Below are 26,367 nucleotides of genomic sequence, written 5' to 3'. Positions count from 1 at the left end.
TTCTTTCAGTAAGGCAGCGTCACTCTGGTTGGGTGATGTGCGTGTCTCTGCGCAGAGATCATTGGTTTTGTCCTGCTTGTCTGAAGACATTTGAAAAGCGAATGTTAAAGCAGTTCTTTTGCCCATTTCTGTTCCCCTCTAACCTGTAAAGAACTGAATTAACCTGTTTATTCTTTTCCTAGATAAAGAGAAGTGAGAATAAAGAATTAAGTAGTTAAAGGATGACGAACTCTCTGCCTCCGAAAACTCCATTAGCAACCCTGCAGGTAGACCAGGTAGGCAGGACGAGAGCTGAAGGGAGAGTCAGGCAGCCTGCCCACAGCACCGTGGGGCCCAGCCTCCTGCCCACAGCACCGTGGGGCCCAGCCTCCTGCCCACAGCACCGTGGGGCCCAGCCTCCTGCCCACAGCACCGTGGGGCCCAGCCTCCTGCCCACAGCACTGTGGGGCCCAGCCTCCTGCCTCAGCGAACCACTGAGATTATCTCCCCTTCAGGAAGATTATCCTTTCCCTTTAAAAGCTGTCATGGCCAAGTAGAATCTGTGGATTTGGTCTTCGGACATGAGTCTACTCCGCAGATCTTCTCTGCAATTGCTGGCTTTTCTAATTAAAACACCTTTCTTGTCTGCTGACACTTGCTTCTTGATTACTGTCTTTTGAACACTGAACTGCCGAACCCGGGTTTGGTGACAAATGTAATCATTTGGTCATTTTTATTCCCAGGAAGCACAGATTTCTTATTAGGCTGTCTACTGTCATATTAAGAAATAATGTCCCATGTATGCAATATGGTAGATATTCTTTTGGAGAATCAATATTGTGAAGACTTTCAAATATACCTTTGTTGGTAGTCAGAGCATAACATAAGAAATATAAAGTTTTGGAAATACGACTATCTTTCACAAACCTTAATGGGTTACTGGCTCAATGTCACGGTTCTGGTTTCCAGTTAACGTAACATCTCAGCAACAGCAACAGCTGTACTCACCCCATTTTTATTGAAAACTGAAGTTTCACACAGAAAACCAAAAGACTCTTAAAGTTCAAAAAAGATTTCTTTCGCATTTTCTAGGTCATTTATCCTACTTCTAATCCATTTAAAATCTGGTAATGTTTTTTCAAAATAAAATTTTTAAAAAGTGCAATTGAATTCAAAATTTTGGAGGAGACTGTGGTGGCTAATATATAATTATTCACATCAGAATTTCTTGATTGATTTTTCCTCCAGCAACCAAATATTCACCCCTCCCTGCAAAGAAAGTTGCTAACTCATTTCCTGTGAAAACTTTCCATTGACCATCCTCAGGAAGTTCTGCCTCTGCCAGCTGGTCTGCATCAGAAGCTGTGGATAGCATATCTGAGCATTTTCTTTCTCTGCCAGCCTCAGAGAAATTTCCAGCACAGATTCTCCTTCTTCCTATTTGGGCATTAAGTGGTAGAAAATGTAGAATCAGGAACTTTTGTTCTGGTCATGGAACTGGAGACTTTAAACCAAACACTCGCAAAGTGAACTGCACACGGTCACGTCTGGCGATGAAATGATACATGAACAAATTTAACGGTGGTCTTTGAGTTTGAGTCCCTGTGAAAATCATTGTTTTTCAGATCTCCCATTTGTCTCTTATAAGTGTCTTGTAGAGGGTCTCTCTCCAGTAAGCTGGCATCCACTAAATTATCATTCCAGGAACCATTCCAGGGCTCCACACAATCCCCTATACATTTTGGATTTTCTTTATCATGGGGTGGAAAAGGGAATGGCAACCCACTCCAGTATTCTTGTCTGGAAAAATCCGTGGATGGAGGAGCCTGGCAGGCTACAGTCCATGGCGTCCAAAGAGCCGGACACGACTGAGCGCACACATCGTGAGCATTATCGTGAGATGTGATCTAAGCACCAGTTTCCCAATAACCTTTGTCTATTGTCTTCCCTGGAGCTGTGAAAGGCAATAGTCATCACACCTCCAGCTGCTTTGAGCTCCTGGACTGCATATGGTATATAAGAGGTGTAGGAAGTTATTTTAAAAAAAGGTACACAGGAACCTCTTTAGCAAGCAAGACTGCAGCAGTGCCTTTAGGAAGTCTCTGATTGCTGCGACTGCTACTGGACTCCAGCAGTCAAACCCAAGACAGAGCTGCTCAGCATCTCTCAAGGCATTTGTGCATCCTCTGCGTTGATTGTTACACTGTAAGGGCATTTTCTTGAGATCTATTCAATAAAATTAGAGATACAAGGGAACATTTCATGGAAAGCTGGGCTCACTAAAGGACACAAATGGTATGGACCCAACAGAAGCAGAAGATATTAAGAAGAGGTGGCAAAAATACAGAGAAGAACTGTACAAAAAAGATCTTCATGACCCAGATAATCACGATGGTGTGATCACTCACCTAGAGCCAGACATTCTGGAATGCGAAGTCAAGTGGGCCTTAGAAAGCATCACTACGAACAAAGTTAGTGGAGGTGACGGAATTCCCATTGAGATATTTTGAATCCTGAAAGACGATGCTGTGAAAATGCTGCACTCAATATGCCAGCAAATTTGGAAAACTCAGCAGTGGCCACAGGACTGGAAAAGGGCAGTTTTCATTCTAATCCCAAAGAAGGACAATGCCAAAGAATGTTCAAACTACCGCACAATTGCACTCATCTCACATGCTAGCAAAGTTATGCTCAAAATTCTCCAAGCCAGGCTTCAACAGTACATGAACTGTGAACTTCCAGATGATTGAACTGGATTTAGAAAGGCAGAGGAATGAGAGCAAATTGCCAATGTCTGTTGCATCACTGAAAAAGCAAGAGAGTTCCAGAAAAACATCTACTTCTGCTTTATTGACTATGCCAAAGCCTCTGACTGTGTGGATCATAACAAACTGGAAAATTCAAGAATACCAGACCACCTAACCTGCCTCTTGAGAAATCTGTATGCAGGTTAGGAAGCAAGTTAGAGCTGGACATGGAACAACAGACTGGTTCCAAATAGGGCAAGGGGTACATCAAGTCTGTATATTGTCACCCTGATTATTTAACTTATGTGCAGAGTACATCATGAGAAATGCTGGACTGGATGAAGCACAAGCTGGAATCAAGATTGCCAGGAGAAATATCAATAACCTCAGATACACAGTTGATACCACCCTTATGGCAGAAAGGAAAGAACTAAAGAGCCTCTTGAGGAAAGTGAAAGAGGAGAGGGAAAAAGTTGGCTTAAAGCTCAACATTCAGAAAACAAAGATTGTGGCATCTGGTCCCATCACTTCATGGCAAATAGATGGAGAAGCAGTGGAAACAGTGGCTGACTTTACTTTTTTGGGCTCCAAAATCACTGCAGATGGTGACTACAGCCATGAAATTAAAAGATGCTTACTCCTTGGAAGGAAAGTTATGACTAACCTAGACAGCATATTGAAAAGCAGAGACATTACTTTGTCAACAAAGGTCCGTCTAGTCAAGGCTATGGTTTTTCCAGTGGTCATGTATGCATGTGAGAGGTGGACCATAAAGAAAGCTGCGCACCGAAGAATTGATGCTTTTGAACTGTGGTGTTGGAGAAGACTCTTGAGAGTCCCTTGGACTGCAAGGAGATCCAACCAGGTCGTCCTAAAGGAAATTAGTCCTGAATATTCATTGAAGGACTGATGTTGAAGCTGAAACTCCAATACTTTGCCCACCTGATGTGAAGAACTGACTCATTTGAAAAGACCCTGATGCTGGGAAAGATTGAGGGTGGGAGAAGAGGATGACAGAGGATGAGATGGTGGGATGGCATCACTGTCTCGAGGGACATGAGTTTGAGTAAACTCTGGGAGTAGGTGATGGACAGGGAGGCCTGGCATGCTGCAGTCCATGGTGTTGCAAAGAGTTGGACACAACTGAGCGACTGAACTGAACTGATTGGAGAAACCATAGCTTTGACTGCATGGACCTTTGTAGGCAAAGCAATGTCTCTGCTTTTTAATACACTGTCTACATTTGTCATAGCTTTTCTTCCAAGCAGCAAGTCTTTTATTTTCATGGCTGCAGTCACCATCTGCAGTGATTTTGGAGCCCAAGAAAATAAAGTCTATCACTGTTTCCATTTTCTCCCCATCTATTTCCCATGAAGTGATGGGACCAGAAACCATGATCTTTGTTTTTTGAATGTTGAGTTTTAAGCCAGCTTTTTCACTCTCCTCTTTCACCTTCATCAAGAGGCTCTTTAATTCCTCTTTGCTTTCTGCCATAAAATAATGTCATGTGCGTATCTGAGGTTATTGATATTTCTCCCTGCAATCTTGATTCCAGTTTGTGCTTCATCTAGCCTGCCATTTCGCATGATGTACTCTGCCTAGAAGTTAAAGAAGCAGGGTGATGATATACAGCATTGCTGTACTGCTTTCCCAATTTGAAACCAGTCTACTGTTCCATATCCAGTTCTAACTGTTGCTTCTTGATCGCATACAGCTTTCTTAGGAGGTAGGTAAGATGGTCTGGTATTCCTATCCCTTTAAGAATTTTCCACAGTTTGTTGTGATCCACACAGTCAAAGGATTTAGTGTAGTCAGTGAGGCAGAAGTAGATATTTTTCTGGTATTCTCTAGCTTTTTCTATGGTTCAGTTGATCAAATTGGCAATTTGATCATTGATTTGTCTGCCTTTTCTAAATCCAGCCTGGACATCTGGGAGTTCCCTGTTCACAATACTGCTGAAGCCTAGCTTGAAGGATTTTGAGCATTACTTTTCTAGCATTACCAGTGCTTTAGGGGAGGGCAGAATGAGGAACAATTGCTTAATGGTTAGAGTTTCTATTTGGGATCACAAAAAAATTCTGGAATTGACATTGGTGAAGGTTACATATGAATGTTCTTAATGTCACTGAATTGTACACTTAGAAATGAGTTAAAATGGTTAATCTTGATATATATATTTTAACATTTAAAAAGTGAAAAAAAGTTACAGTAGAAAAAAATCAACTAAATCCAAAAGGATGCAGGAATGGAGAAAAGCAGGGCAGATAAGTACGAGATCGGTCGCTGCCGGCACTGCTGGCTGGTTTTGCGGACGAGCGCCGCACAGTGCGTCCCCGGGCTCGTCTGGCACGCGGGGCAGGGTGCAGCACCGAGCGGGAGGTGTGCTGAGGCACTTGCCACATTGCTGCCGTGGTCACGTAGTGTGCGGCTTTGGTTGCAGCCCCACGGAGTTAGGCATCTCCGCAGTTGACTTTCCTGTACAAGCAGCATTCTTTCTATTTCTGTATCCACGGACATTTGTTAGTATTGGACCAGTGTTGGAAGTGGAGATGTCCAGTAGACAATGGTGAGCATAGGTTGGAACTCATACGACAAGAATATAAAACGCCCATGGAAACTGATTTCAGGCGTACCCGATAGTCTATCAAGGTAGACTTCTATGGGGAAATCCTCAATATGTTCATCTTTGGCTGTCTCAGACAGGAAAAAACCTTTGGCTCTTTCGATTCACTTATTTCAGCAATTCAAGGTTATACTGAGTAAGCTAAGAAATGCCTAGCTTTACCAGACTGGATGTGAAACAATGAAGGCAATTTCTTCTAGGCTTCTGAAAGCAAAGTGATGAATGACCACTGGTGAGAGAGAATTTTATATTTTCAGTCACTGTTTCCTAGTACTTTACTGCTCATAACTATGCAGCCTCACCTGGTTATATTTAATTTTATTTTCACCTTAGTTATATTTTAAAAATAAAACATTTTCCTAAATCTGTGAATTAAACAGTATAACATAGTTACCACATCATGCTTCAACTGTCAAGTTAAATTCATCGTGAGATGTTATTAAAAAGACTTTATCTTTAAAAAAAATTTTTAGTGTATTATATTAAAATCTCTTTCAAAATTTTCTAAAATATACCACTAGAAAGGTCATTTTTAAAGTGCCTTATATGGAAATAAAATAAATATAAGTATAGTTGTAAAGGCAAGTCACTAATATGAGATGAGACCTACAATTCTCACGGTAAAACCAAGAATGTATGTACTTGCATAGACTGTGCTGCTGAACAGAGAAGGCTCATAAAAGAAAAAACTTTAGGTCGTATGGCTTATTTTTGGTTTTTTAGGTCTATACTGTCTTCCACAGCGGCTGCACCGATTTTACACTTCCACCTACGTGCACAAGAGTTCCTTTTCTGCACATTCTCACCAACATTTGTTATTTGTGTTCTCTTTGATGACGGTCATTCTGATTTGTGTGAGCTGATTTCTCACTCTGGTTTTGATTTGCATTTCCCTCATGATTAGTGATGTTGAACATCTTTTTACATGCCTGATAGCGTGTTTTTTTTTTTTTAATGTGCATTTTGTCCTTGGAAAAATGTCTGTTGAGTTCTTCTGCCCACTTTTCAATTGCTTTTTTTTTGGTAAATGTATTTTTTAAATGTTTTAAATTATGAAAGTATGGTAACACATTTACAGGAGACTTGGAAAATACAGAACAAAGTTACACACAATTCCACTGTATATTAAAATTATTTTTTAAGTAGATAATTAGTTGGAGTTTCAATATCAAACTCTCAAAATTTAACAGAATGCATGGACAGAAATGACTGCAGCCATGAAATTAAAAGATGCTTACTCCTTGGAAGGAAAGTTATGACCAACCTAGATAGCATATTCAAAAGCAGAGACATTACTTTGCCAACAAAGGTTCATCTAGTTAAGGCTATGGTTTTTCCTGTGGTCATGTATGGATGTGAGAGTTGGACTGTGAAGAAGGCTGAGCACTGAAGAATTGATGCTTTTAAACTGTGGTGTTGGGGAAGACTCTTGAGAGTCCCTTGGACTGCAAGGAGATCCAGCCAGTCCATTCTGAAGGAGATCAGCCCTGGGATTTCTTTGGAAGGAATGATGCTAAAGCTGAAACTCCAGTACTTTGGCCACCTCACGCGAAGAGTTGACTCATTGGAAAAGACTCTGATGCTGGGAGGGATTGGGGGCAGGAGGAGAAGGGGACGAAAGAGGCTGAGATGGCTGGAGGGCATCGCTGACTCGATGGACGTGAGTCTCAGTGAACTCCGGGAGTTGGTGATGGACAGGGAGGCCTGGCGTGCTGCGATTCATGGGGTCGCAAAGAGTTGGACACGACTGAGCGACTGATCTGATCTGATGGACAGAAAAGTAGAAGGATACAATAGACCTGAAAAGCACTATGAACCAATTCAACATAATTAAGATTTATAGGTCCAGTGGTAAGACTCCTTGCTTTCAATGCAGGGTGCCTGGGTTCAATCCTTGATCAGGGAACTAGATCCCACATGCCACAATTAAAAGTCCTTGCTGCAACTAAAGATCCCGCATGTTGTATCTAAGACCTGATGCACCCAGACAGATAAATTTTCAGGCTTCCCAGGTGGTGCTAGTGGTAAAGAATCCATCTACCAATGTAGGAGTTTGATCCCTGGGTCAGGAAGATCCCTTGGAGGAGGGCATGGCAACCCACTCCAATATTCTTGCCTGGAGAATCCCATGGACAGAGGAGCCTGCTAGACTACAGTCCATAGGGATGCAAAGAGTTGGACATGACTGAAGTGACTTAGCGTGCGTGCATACAACAGCAGGATACAAACTCTATTCAAGTTCCCAAAGACTATAAACCAGGAGACACTGGAACGTACAGGGACATAAAGTTGGGTGCAAAAATTTCATGGTCTAAAGGTATTGAAATCATATAAAGTCTGTTCTATTATTATTGTGCAATTATGTTAGAAATTAATGTCAAAAGATATTTGAAAACAACCCACATATTTTCAAGTGCAAGGTGACATTTACCAAGAGAGATCTTTGACTCAGCCATTGAAAGTCTCAATAAAGTTAAAAGACTGAAAAAACACAGAGAGTGACTGCAGAGAAGAAAGCAGTTAAATGAGAAATATATACCAAAATGAGAAATTAATGTCAAAGATACTTTAAACACATGTATTTGGAAATTAAATGTCCACTGGTAAATGATGGGTGTATCTAAGATGCCATAACAAGGAAAATTAGAAAATATTTGTAACAGAATAAAAATGAAAAAGGAATTTATCAGAACTTGTTGCACGCAGCTGATGCTACTCAATGCAACTAAATACAATATGGAAGCTTGAATAAGATATGAAAATAAACAATAGACACTGGCATAAAATTTTGTGGAATTTGGACAAAATATGTACTTTTAGCCCATTAGACTGAGCCATCCTAGCATCTTTGGTCTATATGAATGCACTAGGGTTTCTGTCCTTTTGCTATAAAATTGAGACAAATGACTAGATAGAATTGCAACAAATTGGAGGGTTATGTTTGGAATGATTGGACTTGAAATAGGCTAGACCAGTGCACATGAGTATGTATAGGCTGATACATACTTAAGTAGGTATCAACAAATCGCTACAGTATATTTTCGAAAACAAAGATGATACATGTTTTTCTCACTAGCTCTCCTGTGGACTTGATGGTTTATTTCGACCGGATGACAACTAGCTATACTAATCATTGTTTTGATCTGTATCATTTATTTTGCCCATTTTATAAGATTGTCTCTTGCATTATCCATTGTATAATCAGTCCTCTATGTATATGGGATGCCATCTCTATACGGATATAGAGATTCTAGGGTTGTTCAGGGCTTTCCTGATAACTCAGTTGGTAAAGAGTCCTCCTGCAATGCAGGAGACTCCGGTGTTTAACCTCAGCCGCCTACCGGGGGCCAACGCCTGTCCCCCGCGCCGCGCCTCATGCCCCGCCCCACGCCTCATGCCCCACCCCCACGACTCAGGCCCCGCCCGGCGCATCAGGCCCCGCCCCGCGCCTCAGGCCCACTTCCCTAGACTCCGGACTCCCGCTTTCCACTCACTCCCCGAGACGTAAAGCCGCCTGGATCCTGGCTCAGTCCCCAGGTGAAGCCCACCCAGACTCTGGCAGTTGGAAACCCCAGGCCGGCCTGATCCGGATGCTCGTTCACCGGCGGTTCTCCGGCCCGGCATCGCACGAGCCAGCCTCCCGGGGTCCTTCAGGCCTTCGGCCGGGCAGCCCTCCTGAAGTCCTTGAGCGGTTGCGTAGCAGCTGCGGGGGACGCGGGCAGAGCTGGATGCCGAGTGAGGGGCGGTGGGCCTTGGGCTGACTGTCGGGGTCCGATAGTGGAAGGAATCCGGGACGGGCGGGTTCCGAGGGCGGTTAGGGGCCCTGAGGGCGGCTAGGGGCCCTGACGGCGGCTGGCCGTGGGCGGACAGACCTGTGGCGCCGCTAGTCTCCAGTCCTCGCTCGGGAACAGCCGAGATGACGAAACGGCGCGAGTGGCGGCCTCGCCTGTGGGAAGCGCCCCTTCAAGGCCGTCCTCGGGCCCGCAGCTGGACGGAGGGCCTGGTGGGGAAAGAATGGGACAGTGGTTCTGGCAACGGTGGGAGGAGGGAGGCGAGGGCAGCCCATTCTGGCCAAGAGGTTGAGGTGCTCGAAAACTACTTGAGTGAAAGAGAGCTTATCCAGTGGGTCGCGAGAATATCGACAAGCATTGAAGGTCTTCGAGAATAGATTTGACTGCGTTTGGCTCCAGCTGCAGGGTGGAGGTGGAAAGGGCAGCCCCTCATTATGCTTATTAAGCATCTGCTACTTCCCGATCACTGCTCTTGAGGCTGAGGGTGCCTCGGTGAACAAGGCTGACTCCCTCCCTACCTGAGCAGAAGCAATAGCATTGCGGTCAGGGAAACTCAGGGGTCCTGTTGGTATTTTCCACCCTTGTGTGCACCTCTGTCATAGCTCTTGCCACAGTAGAGTTTTCCTTCGTGTCTTGTGCAAGATCTGCCGGTATTTAAGGCTGAGTAAGTGTGGGCGCTGCAGCTGCATTGTTGCATCGTTGAGCTCAGAGTGCGGACTGTGGCACAGTCTCAGTGATGTTTGTGAAGTTATTAATATATTTGGGCGTGATGACATGAGGATAGTGGAATAGAGCTAGAGATTATATTACATTTCGGTGCTGGCATTGGGTGTCTGGTGATGTCTTGTACAGACAAGGGATGTGAAGAGTGAGTTTGGGGTGGGCGGGGCTTAGGTTTCACAGGTCATTTTTGCCGTGTGCAGTGGTTTGCTAGTCAAACCCTGGTAGGCAATTGCATACTTGAGTCTGGCACTGAGGGGCACGCGGTCTCTGTGGAGATGCAGATTTGGCATCATCAGCATTTAGGAGATCCTTGAAACTAGTAGAGGTTGAAATAACCCTAGAGAAGAGGGCCTAGAGAAGAGGGCCTGGGAATGCCAGGTTTGGGAAAGGGAAAAACAGCTACTGATTTCAGTAGGATGGAAAATGAGGTGGAGGTGAGAAGCATGAGGTAGAGGATCCGGAAGAGACGTCTTTGGCTGTGTGGTCTGTCACTCGCGATGATAATTCAGGCCCACACAATGTCTCAAATTGATTATGTGATGTAAGCATTGATTTTTACCCCTGCTTTACAAGTGAGCAAATGTTTGTACATAAATCTTGTAAACTTCAACATGGTTTTAGAATAGGTTCTCCAGGTGGGAGTGGGAGTTGTGGTCCTCAGCATAGCTGTAGTAAACAGATGACGCAGGGTAAACCACTCTAAGAAGATCTTTTTGGGGACAAGATTACAGTGCCATGGTTCAGCAAGTGCTAGCCAGGTTGGTAGTGAATAGAATAGTGTTTCCTGGGGCTCCTCTCTCATCAGGTCATTGTCTCCCCTGTCCAGGAAGAGGAAGGGAATTTGGTTGAGGGGACTTCTCATCTCTTTACCAACAGCCTCTTCTTGATCTTTCCAGTGACAAGATCCCCCTCCCCTGAGCTGATGCCCTTTCTACAGCCAGAAGCCAATGGCTAGGGACAAAGCCAAACCCTGTGAGCTGGACCAGGAGAAATATGATGCTGATGACAATGTGAAAATCATCTGCCTGGGAGACAGCGCTGTGGGCAAGTCCAAGTATGTTGGAGGATTAGGGGAGCAAAGCCAGGCCCAGAACAGATCTGGGTTCTTAGAGGCAGAACCTGTGCCTCTGTTCCTCCAGGGGCACAGAGGAGCATGGTTTCTGTGGGTGTGGTGAGGGAGCCCAGGCATGGGGGAACAAGGGAGCCTCCCATCAGCAGCTGTGTGTGTCTGGGGAGGAGGGCCGGAGAGGGCTGAGTCAGAACTGAGAGAGGTGAGCTTTACCCTCTCTGCCAGGTGAGTCCTGGCAGACTGCTGGAGCAGTTCTGGTGAGGTGAAGCTGAGGTTTTCCTATGTGTGGTGTGTGGGCTGAGAGATTTCAAGGTGCAGACAGTGGGAACGGGGAGAGGAAAGTGTGAAAAGGGTGACTAGCGTAACCAGCAGCAGGTTGAAGAAAGGTGGTGAGGAAACGTTCTTGGAAGAACTGACTGAGAATAGTGGATAGAAATGATGACTGACTGTAACCAGCATAAAGGTTGGCTCGATCACATGCAGCGCCTCTGTGCACAGGTGGGACTCCCCTGAGACTCTGAGCGAGGCTCTGCAGTGCAGCAGCCTGTCTCCACAGGTGTGAGCCTGCTTGTCTGTTTCCGGGGCTATGGGGCACACATCCATTTCTGCCCCTGACCAGATACCTTGTTTAGTCTTATATCCTGGGAGCCCCAGTTCCACCTTGTTTTCCACTTTTATCTTTTATTAACATATCCTTGGAATCAGGGAGCTGTGAATAATTCCCTAGGGGCTTTGCTGGTTGGCACAGTGGTAACTTAACTTTTCTCAACCTCAACGCTGTTTATTTTAAAAGATGCCCTGGGAAAAGCAAAACAGGAACTTGTAGCAGGAGCCCTAAACTGAAGCCTTCATCTCAATGCCCAGACTTTAGGTGGACCAGGGCTGTCACTGTAAGATGCCCAGGAAGGAACTCAAACTAACGATTTTCTCATGACAGGGCTCTGGCTGGAACTCTCGGTGCTGTGTTGAATAGAAGTGGCAAAAGCAGGCATCCTCTTACTTCTCACTTTGAGGTGAAGCTTTTAGTCTCTCACAACTGAGTGTGGTGCTAACTCTGGGGTTTTCATCAGTTCAGTTCACTTCAGTCACTCAGTCGTGTCTGACTTTTTGCGACCCCACAGACTGCAGCACGCCAGGCTTCCCTGTCCATCACCAACTCCTGGAGCTTGCTCAAACTCATGTCCATTGAGTCGGTGATGCCATCCAACCATCTCATCCTCTGTAGTCCCCTTCTCCTCCTGCCTTCAATCTTTCCCAGCATCAGGGTCTTTTCCACTGAGTCAGTTCTTTGCATCAGGTGGCCAAAGTATTGGAGTTTCAGCTTCAGCATCCGTCCTTCCAGTGAATATTCAGGACTGATTTCCTTTAGGTTGGACTGGTTTGATCTTCTTGCAGTCCAAGGGACTCTCAAGAGTCTTCTCCAACACCATAGTTCAAAATCACCAATTCTTCAGCGTTCAGCTTTCTTTATGGTCCAACTAGCTTTGACCAGATGGACCTTTGTCAGCAAAGTAATGTCTCTCTGGTTTTTAACATGCTGTCTGGATTGGTCATAGCTTTTCTTCCAAGGAGCAAGCATCTCTTAATTTCATGGCTGCAGTCACCATCTGCAGTGATTTTGGAGCCTAAGAAAATAAAGTCTCACTGTTTCCATTGTTTCCCCATCTATTTGCCATGAAGTGATGGGACCGGATGCCATGATCTTAGTTTTCTGAATGTTGAGCTTTAAGCCAACATTTTCACTCTCCTCTTTCATTTTCATCAAGAGGCTCTTTAGTTCCTCTTCGCTTTCTGCCATAAGTGTGGTGTCATCTGCAGATCTGAGGTTATTGATATTTCATCAAGCAGTCTTGATTCCAGCTTGTGCTTCATCCAGCCCAGCATTTCGCATTACGTACTCTGCATAGAAGTTAGATAATCAGGGTGACAGTATACAGCCTTGACGTACTCCTTTCTCAATTTGGAACCAGTCTGTTGTTCCATGTCTGGTTCTAACTGTTGCTACTTGACCTGCATACAGGTTTCTCAGGAGACAGGTCAGGTGGTCTGGTATTCCCATTTCTTTCAGAATTTTCCACAGTTTATAGTGATCCACACAGTCAGAGGCTTTGGCATAGTCAATAAAGCAGAAATAGATGTTTTTCTGGAACTCTCTTGCTTTTTCAGTGATCCGATAGATATTGACAGTTTGATCTCTGGTTCCTCTGCCTTTTCTAAATCCAACTTGAACATCTATAAGTTCACGGTTCATGTACTGTTAAAGCCTGGCTTGGAGAATTTTGACCATTACTTTGCTAGCATATGAGATGAGTGCAATTGTGCAGTAGTGTGAACATTTTAGCATTGCTTCTCTTTGGGACTGGAATGAAAACTGACCTTTTCCAGTCCTGTGGCCATTGCTGAGTTTTCCAAATTTGCTTGCATATTGAGTGCAGCACTTTCACAGCATCATCTTTCAGGATTTGAAATAGCTCCACTGGAATTCCATCACCTCCACTTGCTTTGTTCGTAGTGATGCTTCCTAAGGCGCATTGACATCACATTCCAGGATGTCTGGCTCTAGGTGAGTGATCACGCCATCGTGGTTATCTGGGTCATGAAGATCTTTTTTGTGTAGTTCTTCTGAGTATTCTTGCCACCTCTTCTTAATATCTTCTGTTAGGTCCATACCAATTCTGTACTTTTTTGTGCCCATCTTTGCATGAAATGTTCCTGTGGTATCTCTAATTTTCTTGAAGAGATCTCTAGTCTTTCCCTTGGTTTCCTCTCTTTCTTTGTATCGATCCCTGAGGAAGGCTTTCTTATCTCTCCTTGCTGTTCTTTAGAACTCTCTATTCAAATGGGCATATCCTTTTCTCCTTTGACTGTAGTTTCTCTTTTCTCAGCTATTTGAAAGGCTTCATCAGACAAGCATTTGCCTTTCTGCATTTCTTTTTCTTGGGGATGGTCTTTTTTTTTTGGGGAGGGGGGGATGGTCTTGATCACTGCCTTCTGTATGATGTCACGGACCTCCGTCCATAGTTCTTCAGGCACTCTGTCTATCAGATCTAATCCCTTGAATCTATTTGTCACTTCCACTGTATAATTGTAAGGGATTTGATTTAGGTCATACCTGAATGGTCTAGTGCTTTTCCCTACTTTCTTCAATTTAAGTCTGAATTTGACAATAAGGAGTTCATGATCTGAGCCACAGTCAGCTACTGTATAGAGCTTCTCCATTTTTGGCTGCAAAGAATATAATCAATTTGATTTCGATATGACCATCTGGTGATGTCCATGTGTAGAATCATCTTTTGTGTTTTTGGAAGAGGGTGTTTGCTATGACCAGTGTGTTTTCTTGGCAAAACTCTGTTAGCCTTTGCCCTGCTTCATTTGTACCCCAAGGTCAAACTTGCCTGTTACTCCAGGTATCTCTTGACTTCCTACTTTGGCATTCCAGTCCCCTATGATGAAAAAGACTTCTTTTTTTGGTGTTAGAAGGACTTGTAGGTCTTCACAGAGCCATTCAGCTTCAGCTTTTTTGGCATTACTGGTCGGGGCATAGACTTGGATTACTGTGATAATGGTTTGCCTTGGAAACGAACAGAGACCCTTCTGTTGGTTTTGAGATTGCACCCAAGTACTGCATTTTGGACTCTTGTTGACCATGATGGCTATGCCATTTCTTCTAAGGGGTTTTGCCCACAGTAGTAGGTATCATGGTCATCTGAGTTAAATTCGCCCATTCCAGTCCATTTTAGTTCGCTGATTCCTAGAATGTCTATGTTCGCCCTTGCCATCTCCTGTTTGGCCACTTCAGTTTACCTTGATTCATGGACCTGACATTCCAGGTTCCTGTGTAATATTGCTCTTTACAGCATTGGGGTTTTCATATGTGGCCTTTTATCCTAGAGGTGACTGCCTTCTCTTCTTATAGAGTGTTTTTGTCATGAGATGGTGTTTGGTTTTTGTCAGTTGCTTTGCTTGCATTTATTGAGATAAATATGTGGAATTTTCCCTTCATTCTATTTATATATGTTTGATTAATTTTCTTAAGTTGTACCACCTTTATATTCTGAGAATAAATCTCCCTTGGTGATGATATATAATCCCTTTAATATGGTTTGGTTTGCTAGTGGGTTGTGTTTTTTTGCGCTGTTCTGGGTCTTAGTTGCTGTGCGTGGGCTTTCTCTGGTGCAGCGAGCAGGGGCTGCTCTAGTTGAGGTACACGGGCTTCTGCACGTGGCGGCTTCTCTTGTCACGTAGCTGGGGTCTAGAATGCAGGCTCATTGTGGTGCATGGCTTAGTTGTCCCACAGCACGTGGAGTCTTCCCGGACCAGGGATCAAACCTGTGTTCTCTGCATTGGCAGGTGGGTTCTGAACCACCGGACCACCAGGGAAGTCTGCTGGTGGATTTTGGGGGGATTTTTACAACTAAAGTCATGAGGAATATTGGCCTGTAGTTTTCTTTTCTAATAGTGTCATCTGGTCTTGGAATCAGGGTACCCCTGGCCTCATAGAAAGAATTATAAAGTGTTCCCTCCTCAGTTTTGGGGAAAAGTTTGAGAAGAACGGGTGTTTGTTCCTGAAATGGTTGGTAGAATTCACTAGGGAAGTAATTCAGTCCCGGACCTTTAGTTACAGGGAGTGTTTGAATGCTGATGTACTCTCCTTACTTGGTATAGGTCTACTCAGATTTTCTATTTCATTTTGAACCTGGTAGTTCGTGTGTTTCTTGGAATTTGTGCACTTTCTCTAGGTTATCCAGCTTATTGGTATGCAGCAGTTCACGGTGTTCACTTGTAATTTTTTTGTTTCTATAAGACTGACTTTACTCTCCCAGCTTTCAGTTCTGGTTTTGATCGTTTGTGTCCTCTCTCTTTTCTTGGTCTACCTAAAGGTTTGTTGATGTTGTTGATCTCTTCAAAGAACTAATTTCTGGTTACACTGATACTCTGTTGTCTTTCTCTTCAGTCTTCTGCGAATCTCCACTCTAATCTGTATTCTTTCTTTCCTTCTGCTAGCTTTGTGTTTAGCTTGGTCTTTCATATCTACTGCCTTTAAACGTACAGTTATGTTGTTGATTTAATTTGCACTGTTTGTGAATTTTCTGGTTTTCCTTCTGTTATTCTAGTTGCATTCCGTTTTATTTGTAAAGATACTTTGTATAATCTCAGCCTTCTTATTGACATTTTTGTAGCCTAAGCTGAGTTCATTGAGAAAAATGTGCATTCTACTGTTGTCAGATAGAGTATTCTGTATGCTTGTTGGGTCTGTTTGGTTTATAGTGTAGTTCAAGTCCTCTGTTTCATTGTTCTATTCATTACTGAAAGTGGGATGTTGAAATCTTAACGTGTTATCGTGCAGCTGTTTCTTTCTTCCTTTAGTTGTGTCAGTGTTGACTTCATATATTTTGGAACGACTCTGTTGTTCTTTACATATATGTTTATAGCTTTTCTATTTTCTTGGCAGGGTGAACTTTTCATCGGTATCTAATGTCCTTCGTCTTTCGTAACATTTGCCACTTAAAAGTGTGTTTTGCCTGGCTGTAGCGTCCCAGTTCTCTCTTGAATACTGTTTGCATGGAGTATCTTTTATCATCCTTTTGTTTTTCAGCCTCTTTTTGACCTTGCATCTAAAGCAAGTGTCTTACAATTAGCACATACTTGGTACATATTTTTAAATACACTCTGCCAGTCTCTCACTTTTAATTGGAGAGTTTTATCTATTCCCATTTACAACAACAGTAATTAAAGTTATTACTGATAGAGAAGAATTTACTTCTGCCATTTAACTATTTGTTTTATATGTCTCCTGTTTTATTTCTCAATTACTCCATTACACTGTTTTTTAAGTTGATTTTTGGTAGTATACTGTTTTGAGTCTCTTTCTTTCATATATAATTTTTAAAATTTTTTATTAATAGTTACCTTGAAGATTATAATTAATATCTAACATTTATAACAGCATATTTGAATATCAGTTTAACTGTAATACCATACAAACACTCTGTCCCTTCCCTTTATATTGTTTTGTCACATATGACATCTTTATACATTAATTGTTCATTAACATAGATTTATAACTATAATTTTATGTATTTGTCTTTTAAATCTTATAGGAGAAAAAAGAGGAGTTATAAACCGAGAGTATGAGAGAGCTGTTTTAATATTTGCCTATGTGGCTCCCTTTACTGAAGACCTTTATTTCTTTATGTGGCTTCAAATTACTGTTTAATCCTTTCATTTCAACCTGGAGGGCTCATTGTACTGTTTCTTCTAGGGCAGATTTACTGCTTATGAGCCACGTCAGCTTATATTTATCTGGGAGTTGTCTCAATTTTGTCTTCATTCTGGAAGGATAGTTTGCTGTGCATAGAATTCTTTGTTGACAGTTTTCTCCCCCCTCAGGACTTCAATTATGTTTCCACTGCCCTCTGATCTCAGTGGCATCTGATGAGAAATTGGCTGTTTATTTTATTGAGGATTTTGTCTTTCAGTTCCTACAATCTGCCTGTGATGTGGAACAGTGTGAGTTTATCCTGCCTGGAGTTTGTTCAGCTTCCCAGGTGTGTGTATTCATGTCTTGCATCAGGTTTGGGGTTTTAGCCATTGTTACTTCACATAACCTCTCTGCCGCCTCCTGTCTTCTATCTGTGATGCCTGTGTCAGGATGAGTAATGCTGTCTGTGGGTCCTTAGGCACTGGTCATTTTCACTTGCTTTTCTTTCTGCTTCTCAGACTAGATGATTTTGGTGCCTTAACTTCAAGTTTGCTGAAGATAAACTGTTTTTTGCTTTCTCAAGTGGTGTTGAAACCCTCTAGTGAGTTTTTCACCTAAATTATTGTACTTTTCAGTTCCAGAATATCTGTTTCTTTTCATATTTCCTGTCTCTTTATTAATACTCTCATTTTGTTTATGTGTTGCTTTCTAATTTCCTTTAGTTCATTGTCCATGGTTTCCCTTAGCTTTTTGAGCATATTTAAGATAATTGATCTGACATCTTTGACTAGTCAAGTATCTGGATTTCTTCAGGTATTATTTCTGTCAAATTCTTTTTTATCATGTGAATAGGCTATACCTTCCTGTTTGTATGCTTTGTAATTTTCTGGTTTAGAATTAGACATTCTGAGTATTTTACTGTGGTGACTTTGTGTGTGTTAGTCACTCAGTCATGTCCAACTCTTTGCAACCCCATGAACTGTAGCCCTCCAGGCTCTTCTGTCTGTGGGATTCTCCAGGCAAGAATACTGGAGTGGGTGGCCATTTCCTTCTCCAGTGGTGACTTTGGAACTCAGATATTCCCATTCCTTGGGTATGGCTGATTTCTGCTTTTTTAGGGCTGGAGTGTCTACTTGTAACTTTTCCATACTTTTTACAAAGTGTTTATTCCTTCTTGTGTGTGGTCATTGGTATTTCTGTTCCATTATCTGTGGTCAGACAGTGACCTGATAAAAATTTCCTTAAATATTTGGCTCCAAAAGGGAAAAAAAAAAACGGGATAGTCCTATCCTGTTAAATTTCCAGTAGTTGCAGGGGAAGCCTCCGAAGCCTGAGAGAGCTCAGATCTGGCTCCTTGGGGGTTTACCAGCTGAACACAACACGCAAGACAGACTTTCTGAGGACAGTGTCTCCACTGCCAGCCAGACAGGCGGAGCACCGGTCACCGCAGGGCTTCGGCGGGCCTGCGGTGGGCGTAGCTGCTGCTGATCTGTGCGTGTGGTTCTTCTGCACAAGGCCAGCACTCTCCTTTCATCCAGCACGCTCCTGGCTGTTGAGTCCAGTCAGGTTCCAGAGCTCTGAAATGGTTGATTCTGGTCATTTTTTCCAGTTACCAGTTGAGGGAGTGACGCCTTGAACTTCCTACCCCACCGCTTTGTGTCGTGTCCTCCAGGTTCATTTTCTTCGTGCACAGGTATTCAGTTGTCTCCATACCGTTTACTGGTAAAGCTCCCCTCTGTGTGTGCGCGTGTGCTCAGTCATCATGTCCGACTCTGCAACTCCATGGCCTGTAGCTCACCAGGCTTCTCTGTCCGTGGAATTATCCAGACAGGAACACTGGAGTGGGTTGCCATTTCCTTCTCCAAAAACAATCCTTCGCCCCGCTGAACTGCAGTTATGCTTTTGTTCCAAATCCATTGACCATGCACATGGCTATACATATTTTCAGAGTGTGTTTGTTGTCTGTCTGTCTTCCCCACTAGAATGTAAGCTTCACAAAGACAGGAATTTTCATCTGTTTTGTTCAGTGTTATATCCTGGTGCCTAGCCTAGCATCCAGCATATGGCTGGCACTCAGTAATTTTTTTTTACTTTTTTGTACTAAACTGTATCTGTCTGTTCTGTTGAAGAGCAGTTATGAAAAATTATCATTTTTATGATATTAGATACAGTACTGCAGAGAATATTTTATGCCTACCATCTTGGGCACAAATTCTATTAGAGCTGGGGTGAAACTGCCCAGTTTTAGCATTAGCTCAAATTTTGAGTTATCCCGTTTTCTCTCCAAAGTAGTATGATGGATTCTCACTCCTACTGCATAGTATAGGAATTTCTGTTGCTTCACGAAGTCCCTAACTTTGTGACTGTCATGTGACTTTTTCAGTTTTGTTACTCTAACGGATGAGTATGCTACTTCATCTTATTTAATTTTCATAAAATCATTAAAAGATTGAGCATCTTTTCATCTGTTTGTTAGCTGTTCATCTGATTGCCTATTCATACTCTCAGGACCAGGTTGTATGTGTGTTCTCTTAGGTATCAGAGCTGTTCATGATTTCTGTATACTGATTCTTCGTCAGTGGTTGGCATTGCACGTGTCTTCTCCCAGTCTGGGAGGGGATTTGTTTGTTTGTTTTTTCTTTAACTTTTCATTTTGAAATAACAGATTTACAGTATGTTGCAAAGAGAATACAGAGAGGGCCTGTGTATCCTTTACCTACTGTCTCCATTGGTTAGCTCTTAAATAACCAGAGTACAAGATCAAGTGCAGGAAATCAGCATTTGTTCAATGCCTGTGTATAATTCCGTGTCATTTCATCACATGTAGATCTGTGTAGCATCACTGGAGTCGAGATACCCAGCTATCCCAGCACAGTGGAGGCCGCAGCTGCGCGTTTGTAGCCGCTCCCACCCCACTTCACCCTCTACCCGCCCCGCCTGCCTCCACTAACCTACTCCATCTCTGTAGTGACCTCCTCTTGGCAACATTGTATAAAAGGAGTTGGCCTTTTTCACTCAGCCTAATACCCTTATGATTCATTTAAATTGTTGGGTAGATCAGTAATTTGTTCCTTTTTATTGCTGGGTGGTAGTCCCTGTTGTAGATGTACCACAATTTGTTTATTCCCTATAAGGAGTAAACTGCGGTCCCTGCTCACAGGAAAAGCACCTGTGGGTGCTGGTCAGTGTTACAGCCAAAGGGTGTCAAGAACTTAGCCCCAGTCAGGACGAGGGTGGATGGGTGGTCCCTGGGCATTGTCCTTGAAAGGGAGCTTGTAGCTGAGGAAGGAACTGGGGGGAGCCACAGCTGGCTTCCAAGGTCCCACCCCTGGGTGGTGCAGCAGCGCGAGGAGGAGGCAGGAGCGCTGAGGGATGCGGCTGACCACCTTGCATGTTCTCCCTACAGACTCATGGAGAGGTTCCTCATGGATGGATTGTATCCTTCAAGTTTGAAATGCTCCTTGTGGCCCTTTCCACTCCCATGCCAACTCAGCCCCCCACACCCCTGGCCCTGCTTTGCTCTGGGTCCAGGGAGGGGCAGGTGAGCGAGTGCAGACGGTTCATGCACGCTGGTCTCTCACCAGCTGGCCTGCATGGCGCGCTGCAGTATATGCTGACGTTGACTCCCATCCGGATTTGCTTTGTGTCAGGAGGGCAGTGCAGTGGCTACCGTACCTCGTCCGATGCCCTGACACCCCACCTCTCCTCAGTAGCCCTGGCTAAGTCGCTGGACATCTCTGACCTCAGAGCTTGAGCTCTCTACAATTTAAAAATTCTCTGGTGTGAATCAACTTTCTGAAGAAGGATCTGCCAGCCCCACCCTCCTTTCCTGAACTGTTGTTAGTATGCAAGTTTGGAATGAGACAACTGAGATGATTTGTAAAAATCGTCCCAAGCGAGTCCATTGAGAACCATGGGTAAGAAGAGCCCTGGCGCCCCCTCCTCCCTGCCCCGGGCCGCAGCCTCCCAAGGCAGAGTCCACGTGTATCTTACTTCACCTTCTCCTGAGTGCTATGCGCTCACCCACCTGTGTTGTCCCAACTCTGACGGTTAAACCACACAGCTTCTTGCAACTTCAGAAAGTCGTATTCCCCATGCTTTTTGATAGGGTTTCATACACAGACAAACTGCAGCTCATAAGCAGCTTGTTAGCTGGCTGTCTGGCTTAAGGAGGAGGCTTGTTTCCCCTGGAGCTGTTTGTTGCTTCTTATAGCTGGGTCTGCTCTCTGCCTGCAGGAGCCCCATCCACAGAGAGCTGGGCATCCACAGTGGCGCTTGCCAACTACGTGATGCCGCTTCGGACAGCTGCTCTGCAAAAGTCCATTGCATGTATTCCCTTGTACTCACGTGGCCAGGACACAATCCCAGCCTCTCCTGCCCCTCACTTTTCATGGAGATTGTGCCTGTGATGTTTGAGGTTGAGGTTGGTCCTCTGTCTGCAACACTCATTCACTTTAAAGTCTGAATAACTTTCTAAAAAAGGAGAGCCTCCATTCCGTCACACCAGCAACCACCCCTAGCACCTTTCTTGCGTCTCTTTTTATTCATTGTTTTCCTTAACCTAAATGCAGTCAGCCCCAGCAGCTGTCCACATACGCCCTGACCCTGTACAAGCACACGGCCACGGTAGACGGCAAGACCGTCCTTGTGGGTGAGCAGCGCGGTGCTGAGCTGCCCCGGCTCCCCAGAGGGAGGGTCGGGAGGGGAGAGTCAGGCGGCGGAACCGAGGGCCCAGGCTCAGATGAGGGGCTGGAGGTGCAAGGGGAGGCGGAAAGCAGCACACAGGTTCTCCTCAGTTCTCTTCAGTCAGGAAAATAACAGGTATTGCCCGAGTGTTGTCTTCCACAAAGGATTGGCTTTCGGTGGGGTTACAGCCTTTCCCTTGGCCAGGCCACACATCTGGCCTCTGTGCTGAGCACTCATGGGAATTGGGTCTAGTTTTGACCTTGGCGGGCCCTGTGTCTTACTGGGTGGGGGAGGGCGGGCGCTGAGCCCGCCCCTCGTGGGGTCTCCTGTCTGCGTTCTCCTTCTTCCTGGCCCCCGCCTCCCTCGGCGGCCTGGATGCACCGCCGAGCGCATCACCTGCGGACCACACTGCCGTGAGCGGAGCGCTCGCCCGCCCTCCCCGCCGCCAGGAAGATGCTCCGCCCCCTCGGACAGTCAGAGCTGTGTTCCTGTTGCAGACTTTTGGGACACAGCAGGCCAAGAGCGGTTCCAGAGCATGCACGCCTCCTACTACCACAAGGCCCACGCCTGCATCATGGTATGCAGCCTGCTGGGAGGCAGAGGCGCGGGCAGGCCTGGCTGAGGGGTGAAGGGGTGAGGGAGGCGCGGGCAGGCCTGGCTGAGGGGTGAAGGGATGAGGGCCTGAGCCCTCCTCAGCAGGGCTGGGTGCCGGGGGAAGGATCAGGGCAGGCTTTAGACTGCAGAGGTTCTGGATGAGAGCCTGCCTGGGCCAGCGTCTCGTCAGGGGTTAGGGTGAAGGGGTATGTGGAGGCCCTTCCACCAGGAGGAGCAGGTTCAGGGCTTCATGGTGGGCAGCTCCCTGCCCGGCAGTCATCTCAGAGTCAGACAGCCCCCCCAGGGCCCCTGTCCTGCCCTTATGCTTAGGGTACAAAGTCTCTTGACTTTTTCCAGAATTTAATGCTAGTACCTGTACAGGGGGCCTTCCCTGGTGGCTCACTGGTAGTGCAAGAGACGCAGGCTTGATCCCTGGGTCGGAAAGTTTCCCTGGAGAAGGAAATGGCAACCGAATCCAGTGTTTTTGCTTGGGAAATCCCATGGACAGAGGCTCCTGGTGGGCTACAGTCCATGGGGCGGCAAAGGAGTCAGACATGATTTCCTGACTAAACAGCAACAGGCTGTGCAGGGACAGAACGAGAGGAACGGGCGAGGGGGAGGCAGCCGGGGCGGGCTGGGGCCCGCAGGCGTGGCCTCTGGCCTGGGACGTGCGCCCGTCAGCCCCATGGCCCTCTTCTGTCCTGCCAGCCTGCCTGCGTGCCCGTGTCTGCCCGTGCCCCTCACGGCCCTAGCCTGCTGGGGGGGCCTTGGCCACGTGGGGACCTGATCGCCCTGGAGGGAGGTGGGGTTCTGCGAAGGCTGTGCTGCTCGGCCTAACCAGCGCCTCCTCAGCTCAAAACAGGGAAAGGAGGCTCAGGGAACTCGACCTGGGCCAAAGCTCTGACGGCGATCATGGCAGGAGTGAAGCAGATCCCCAAGGTTTCACTACAAGCATATTTTAGAAGACGTCTTTTTTGGGAATTCAATAAAACATGGTCATTTATTGGAGTTGGGCCTGGGGGTGCCACACGAGAGCCTCTCAGCAGGCCTGCTGCTGGCTGGAGCCCGCCGCCGTGCGGGGGGAGCCCCGGCCCCAGGCATGGCTGCTCCCGCGAAGGGCTGCGTCATCTCCAAGTGAGACCTGCCGCCCCAGCAGGGTACAGGGCTGTCCCTCTCGACCCACAGCTGTGCTGGGGCAGTTTGGACCTTCGAGTCTGTTCTGGGAGATGGCTTGGCGGCAAGCAGCTGACCTTTTGGGGAGCTCCTCTGAGGAGCTGGAAGGATCCTTGTAGCGGCCACTTGAAGCATCTTAGGACTTCTGGCCTCCTCACCCTTAGATCTAGTCAGTGTTCATGCTTCTTGCTGATAATTTTAAATAAGTAAACAGTATAAATTATAAACAGTTCATAAAATGGTAAGCTGCAAAATAATAAAAGATAAAAGTTACTTCGTAAAAGTTTAAAATATAAAATTAAAAGTTTATAATTAAAGGTAAAACAGCTGCAAGGGTACTCTGCAGACATTGAAGACGATCGTAAAGGGGCTTTAAAAATGGGTAGGCAGTGATTAGACTAAGAAAACAAACAACATTCAATATTCACAGACTTATCAATGGTACAATAAGTAAAATGGTACTCTTGGTTAAAATAGGTAAGTTAGGTGGCAGGATGCAGGCTCTGGAGGGATTCTCTGAGAAGCATGGGCAAGGCTTGTGGAGAGGGGCTGCGTGCAGAGTGGCCTGCGGGCTGAGCTCCCAAGCCCGTCTTGCCGGCTTGCGCGTGTCGCCTGGGGGATGTGCAGAGACGGCGACGCACCTGGGCTTCTTTCCTCTGCTGATTCAGGTGTTCGATGTGCAGAGGAAAATCACGTACAGGAACCTCAGCACCTGGTATGCAGAGCTGCGGGAGTTCAGGCCGGAGATTCCGTGCATTGTGGTGGCCAATAAGATCGATGGTGAGGCCACCCCTACACCTGGGTGCCAGCAATTTGTGGGGGAACCCACCGTCACACGTTTTGTCGTCTTTTCCTGGGCCATCAAACCACCAGTGATCTGTTCCTCCCAAAATAGATCCCTTGACTGCCTGCCGTCACTCCCCTTCCAGTAATATCCATGTGAGCCAACCTGCCTCCTTGAGACACAGATCCCAGTTGAATGAGCTCTTTATATGACATGTCTGCTGATTGTCCCTGCTTGTCCCACTTCCTGGAATGGGGACCTCCAGTGACCCACCCTTCAAGACTCCCTCCTTTTCCCTTGGTAGACAGGTCAATGTCCTACCTTCTCTCTACAGCAGACATGAAGATGACCCAAAAAAGTTTCAATTTTGCCAGGAAGTTCTCCTTGCCCCTGTACTTTGTCTCAGCTGCTGATGGTACCAACGTTGTGAAGGTAATAGGAGACTGCAGAGATGGTCTGGTGAGGTGGGGAAGGCCTGACGTTTCCGGGGATGTGGTGGAGAGAAGGGCTGGCTGCAGGGCTGTTGGTGAGGACGGCATTGCTGGGGGCCCTGGTAGCGACAGGAAGGGGTCGTCGTGAGTGTCGACAGAAGGGGAGGTGATGGTTTGGGTCTGGTGAAGAAAAGGCGTATTGACCAGCACGGGGTCAGGGGACGGGGAAAAGGTGCTGACCTCAGGGTGGAGTGTCGTGTGGACGCGTGATGACGATGGGCCAGCGGGCGCAGGGCAGGCAGAGCCTCGGCCAGTGGTGCCCACAGCCTCGTTTCCCCTCCCACTGCCCCAGCTCTTCAGTGATGCGATCCGACTAGCCGTGTCTTACAAACAGAACTCCCGGGACTTCATGGACGAGGTTTTGCAGGAGCTCGAGGTAGGTCCGGTGCAAATGTCAGGTGGCATCGAGAGAACGGCCTTTCTCCGTAGGGGTGCAGAGCTGGCCCCGCAGACCCGGCTTGGCAGGCAGCACTTGCTCGTGGGCGTGGCCCCTGGAGGTGTCAGAGCCTCACCTGGGCACACGCAAGGCCAGGCCTCACCCGCCGCTTGTTCACAGAACATCGACTTGAAGCGGGAGGAGGAGGAGGAGGAGGAGGAGCAGATGCCAGACAAGGAGCAGCCGGGCTCCCAGCAGAGCCCATCTCCCTCGTGAGCACAGGAGGTCTTTCCACGGCCCACCTCCCTTGGCAGCGCTTCAGCTCTCAGGGGAGGCACTCTCCCAGCCCGTCCCTGCCACACCGCCTACAAACCCAGCTGTCCCATTGGCACCCCCACCCTGACTTCTGTGGCCTGGGAAAGCTGACCCTTCAGTACACGCCAGTAACAGGCGTCAGGCCCATAGGAGACCCTGAAGCCAAATGAGGGATGGACCCTCCAGGGCATATGGGGCAGTAAAGAGAATTGGAATATTCTCTGTGTCTCATCAAGGATATTTAGGGGTCTCCCCCACCCCCTCCCCGAGAGCTGATGTCAGGGCCTATTCATTGCATTTCCACCAAGAGGACGATTTCTAATTCCTGACTTTTCTCCTCTTTAGGCTCCCAACTAAACCAGTCAATTTAAGAATGATTTTGAGCAGAGAGCTGTTTGTTCCTTAAGTTTTTCTAGAGCTCTTCTCGATATGGCCAGTACTTTGATGAACAGCGAGGCCAAGATCACAGGCCCAAGTTTGCTGTTAACATCAAGAGAAAGCAGGTGATAGGTCTGGCCGCAGACTAATACGCAGACATCACTGCTGTGAGCATCACGGTCAATACAGCCACACACAAGGCATGCATGATAAGCAATTGACTTTAGGAAGCTTCTTTTAAAATCCGTATTTCATTTTTCTGGGGACTGATGTGGGCTGTGAGCCTCCTTGGGTGGCAAGGGCTGCTGAGAACCGACCTGCCACCTTTTCCATTTATATCCAGGACTTGTTGCTCACTAGAATGCTTTTATGATCATCTTGTACATCATTTCCATTAAAAGTTTTTTTACAATAAAGATTGAATTACATAAACAGA

The 26,367-nt window shown here is 46.0% G+C and overlaps 1 protein-coding gene and 1 pseudogene across 11 annotated transcripts; one reads left to right on the top strand and one right to left on the bottom strand.

Moving 5' to 3' along the window:
• Window positions 1-645: 645 nt before the first annotated feature.
• LOC129641259 (glucose 1,6-bisphosphate synthase-like) lies at window positions 646-9,678 on the bottom strand (annotated as a pseudogene).
• On the top strand, window positions 8,771-26,367 carry RABL2B (RAB, member of RAS oncogene family like 2B). Of its 11 annotated transcripts, none has more exons than XM_055555890.1 (11): window positions 8,771-8,886; window positions 10,760-10,917; window positions 17,412-17,480; window positions 20,541-20,570; window positions 21,706-21,785; window positions 22,318-22,397; window positions 24,256-24,367; window positions 24,706-24,803; window positions 25,155-25,238; window positions 25,419-25,510; window positions 25,899-26,367. In XM_055555890.1, exons 2-11 carry the CDS (start codon window positions 10,811-10,813, stop codon window positions 25,957-25,959), a joined length of 813 nt encoding a protein of 270 aa, XP_055411865.1. In that variant the 5' UTR covers window positions 8,771-8,886; window positions 10,760-10,810; the 3' UTR covers window positions 25,960-26,367. The 11 variants fall into 11 exon arrangements, with proteins under 11 accessions (XP_055411865.1, XP_055411971.1, XP_055411664.1 ...); XM_055555996.1 differs by lacking the exon at window positions 8,771-8,886 and adding an exon at window positions 8,930-9,084 and having other exon boundaries at window positions 24,709-24,803; XM_055555689.1 differs by lacking the exon at window positions 8,771-8,886 and adding an exon at window positions 8,930-9,084.

The sequence above is a fragment of the Bubalus kerabau genome, chromosome 1 (genome assembly GCF_029407905.1).
Source record: "Bubalus kerabau isolate K-KA32 ecotype Philippines breed swamp buffalo chromosome 1, PCC_UOA_SB_1v2, whole genome shotgun sequence".
Lineage (NCBI taxonomy): Eukaryota > Metazoa > Chordata > Mammalia > Artiodactyla > Bovidae > Bubalus > Bubalus kerabau.
Note: the sequence above shows the minus strand (reverse complement) of the source record. Positions and strands in the feature narration are given on the sequence as shown.

Bases quoted from the DNA above. Each gene is read 5' to 3' on its own strand.
- RABL2B (XM_055555890.1), top strand. From the start codon at position 10,811: ATGGCTAGGGACAAAGCCAAACCCTGTGAGCTGGACCAGGAGAAATAT. The intron at 10,918-17,411 runs GTATGTTGGAGG...TTTGTCTTTCAG, and splicing joins AGCGCTGTGGGCAAGTCCAA to TTCCTACAATCTGCCTGTGA. The intron at 22,398-24,255 runs GTATGCAGCCTG...CTGCTGATTCAG, and splicing joins AGGCCCACGCCTGCATCATG to GTGTTCGATGTGCAGAGGAA.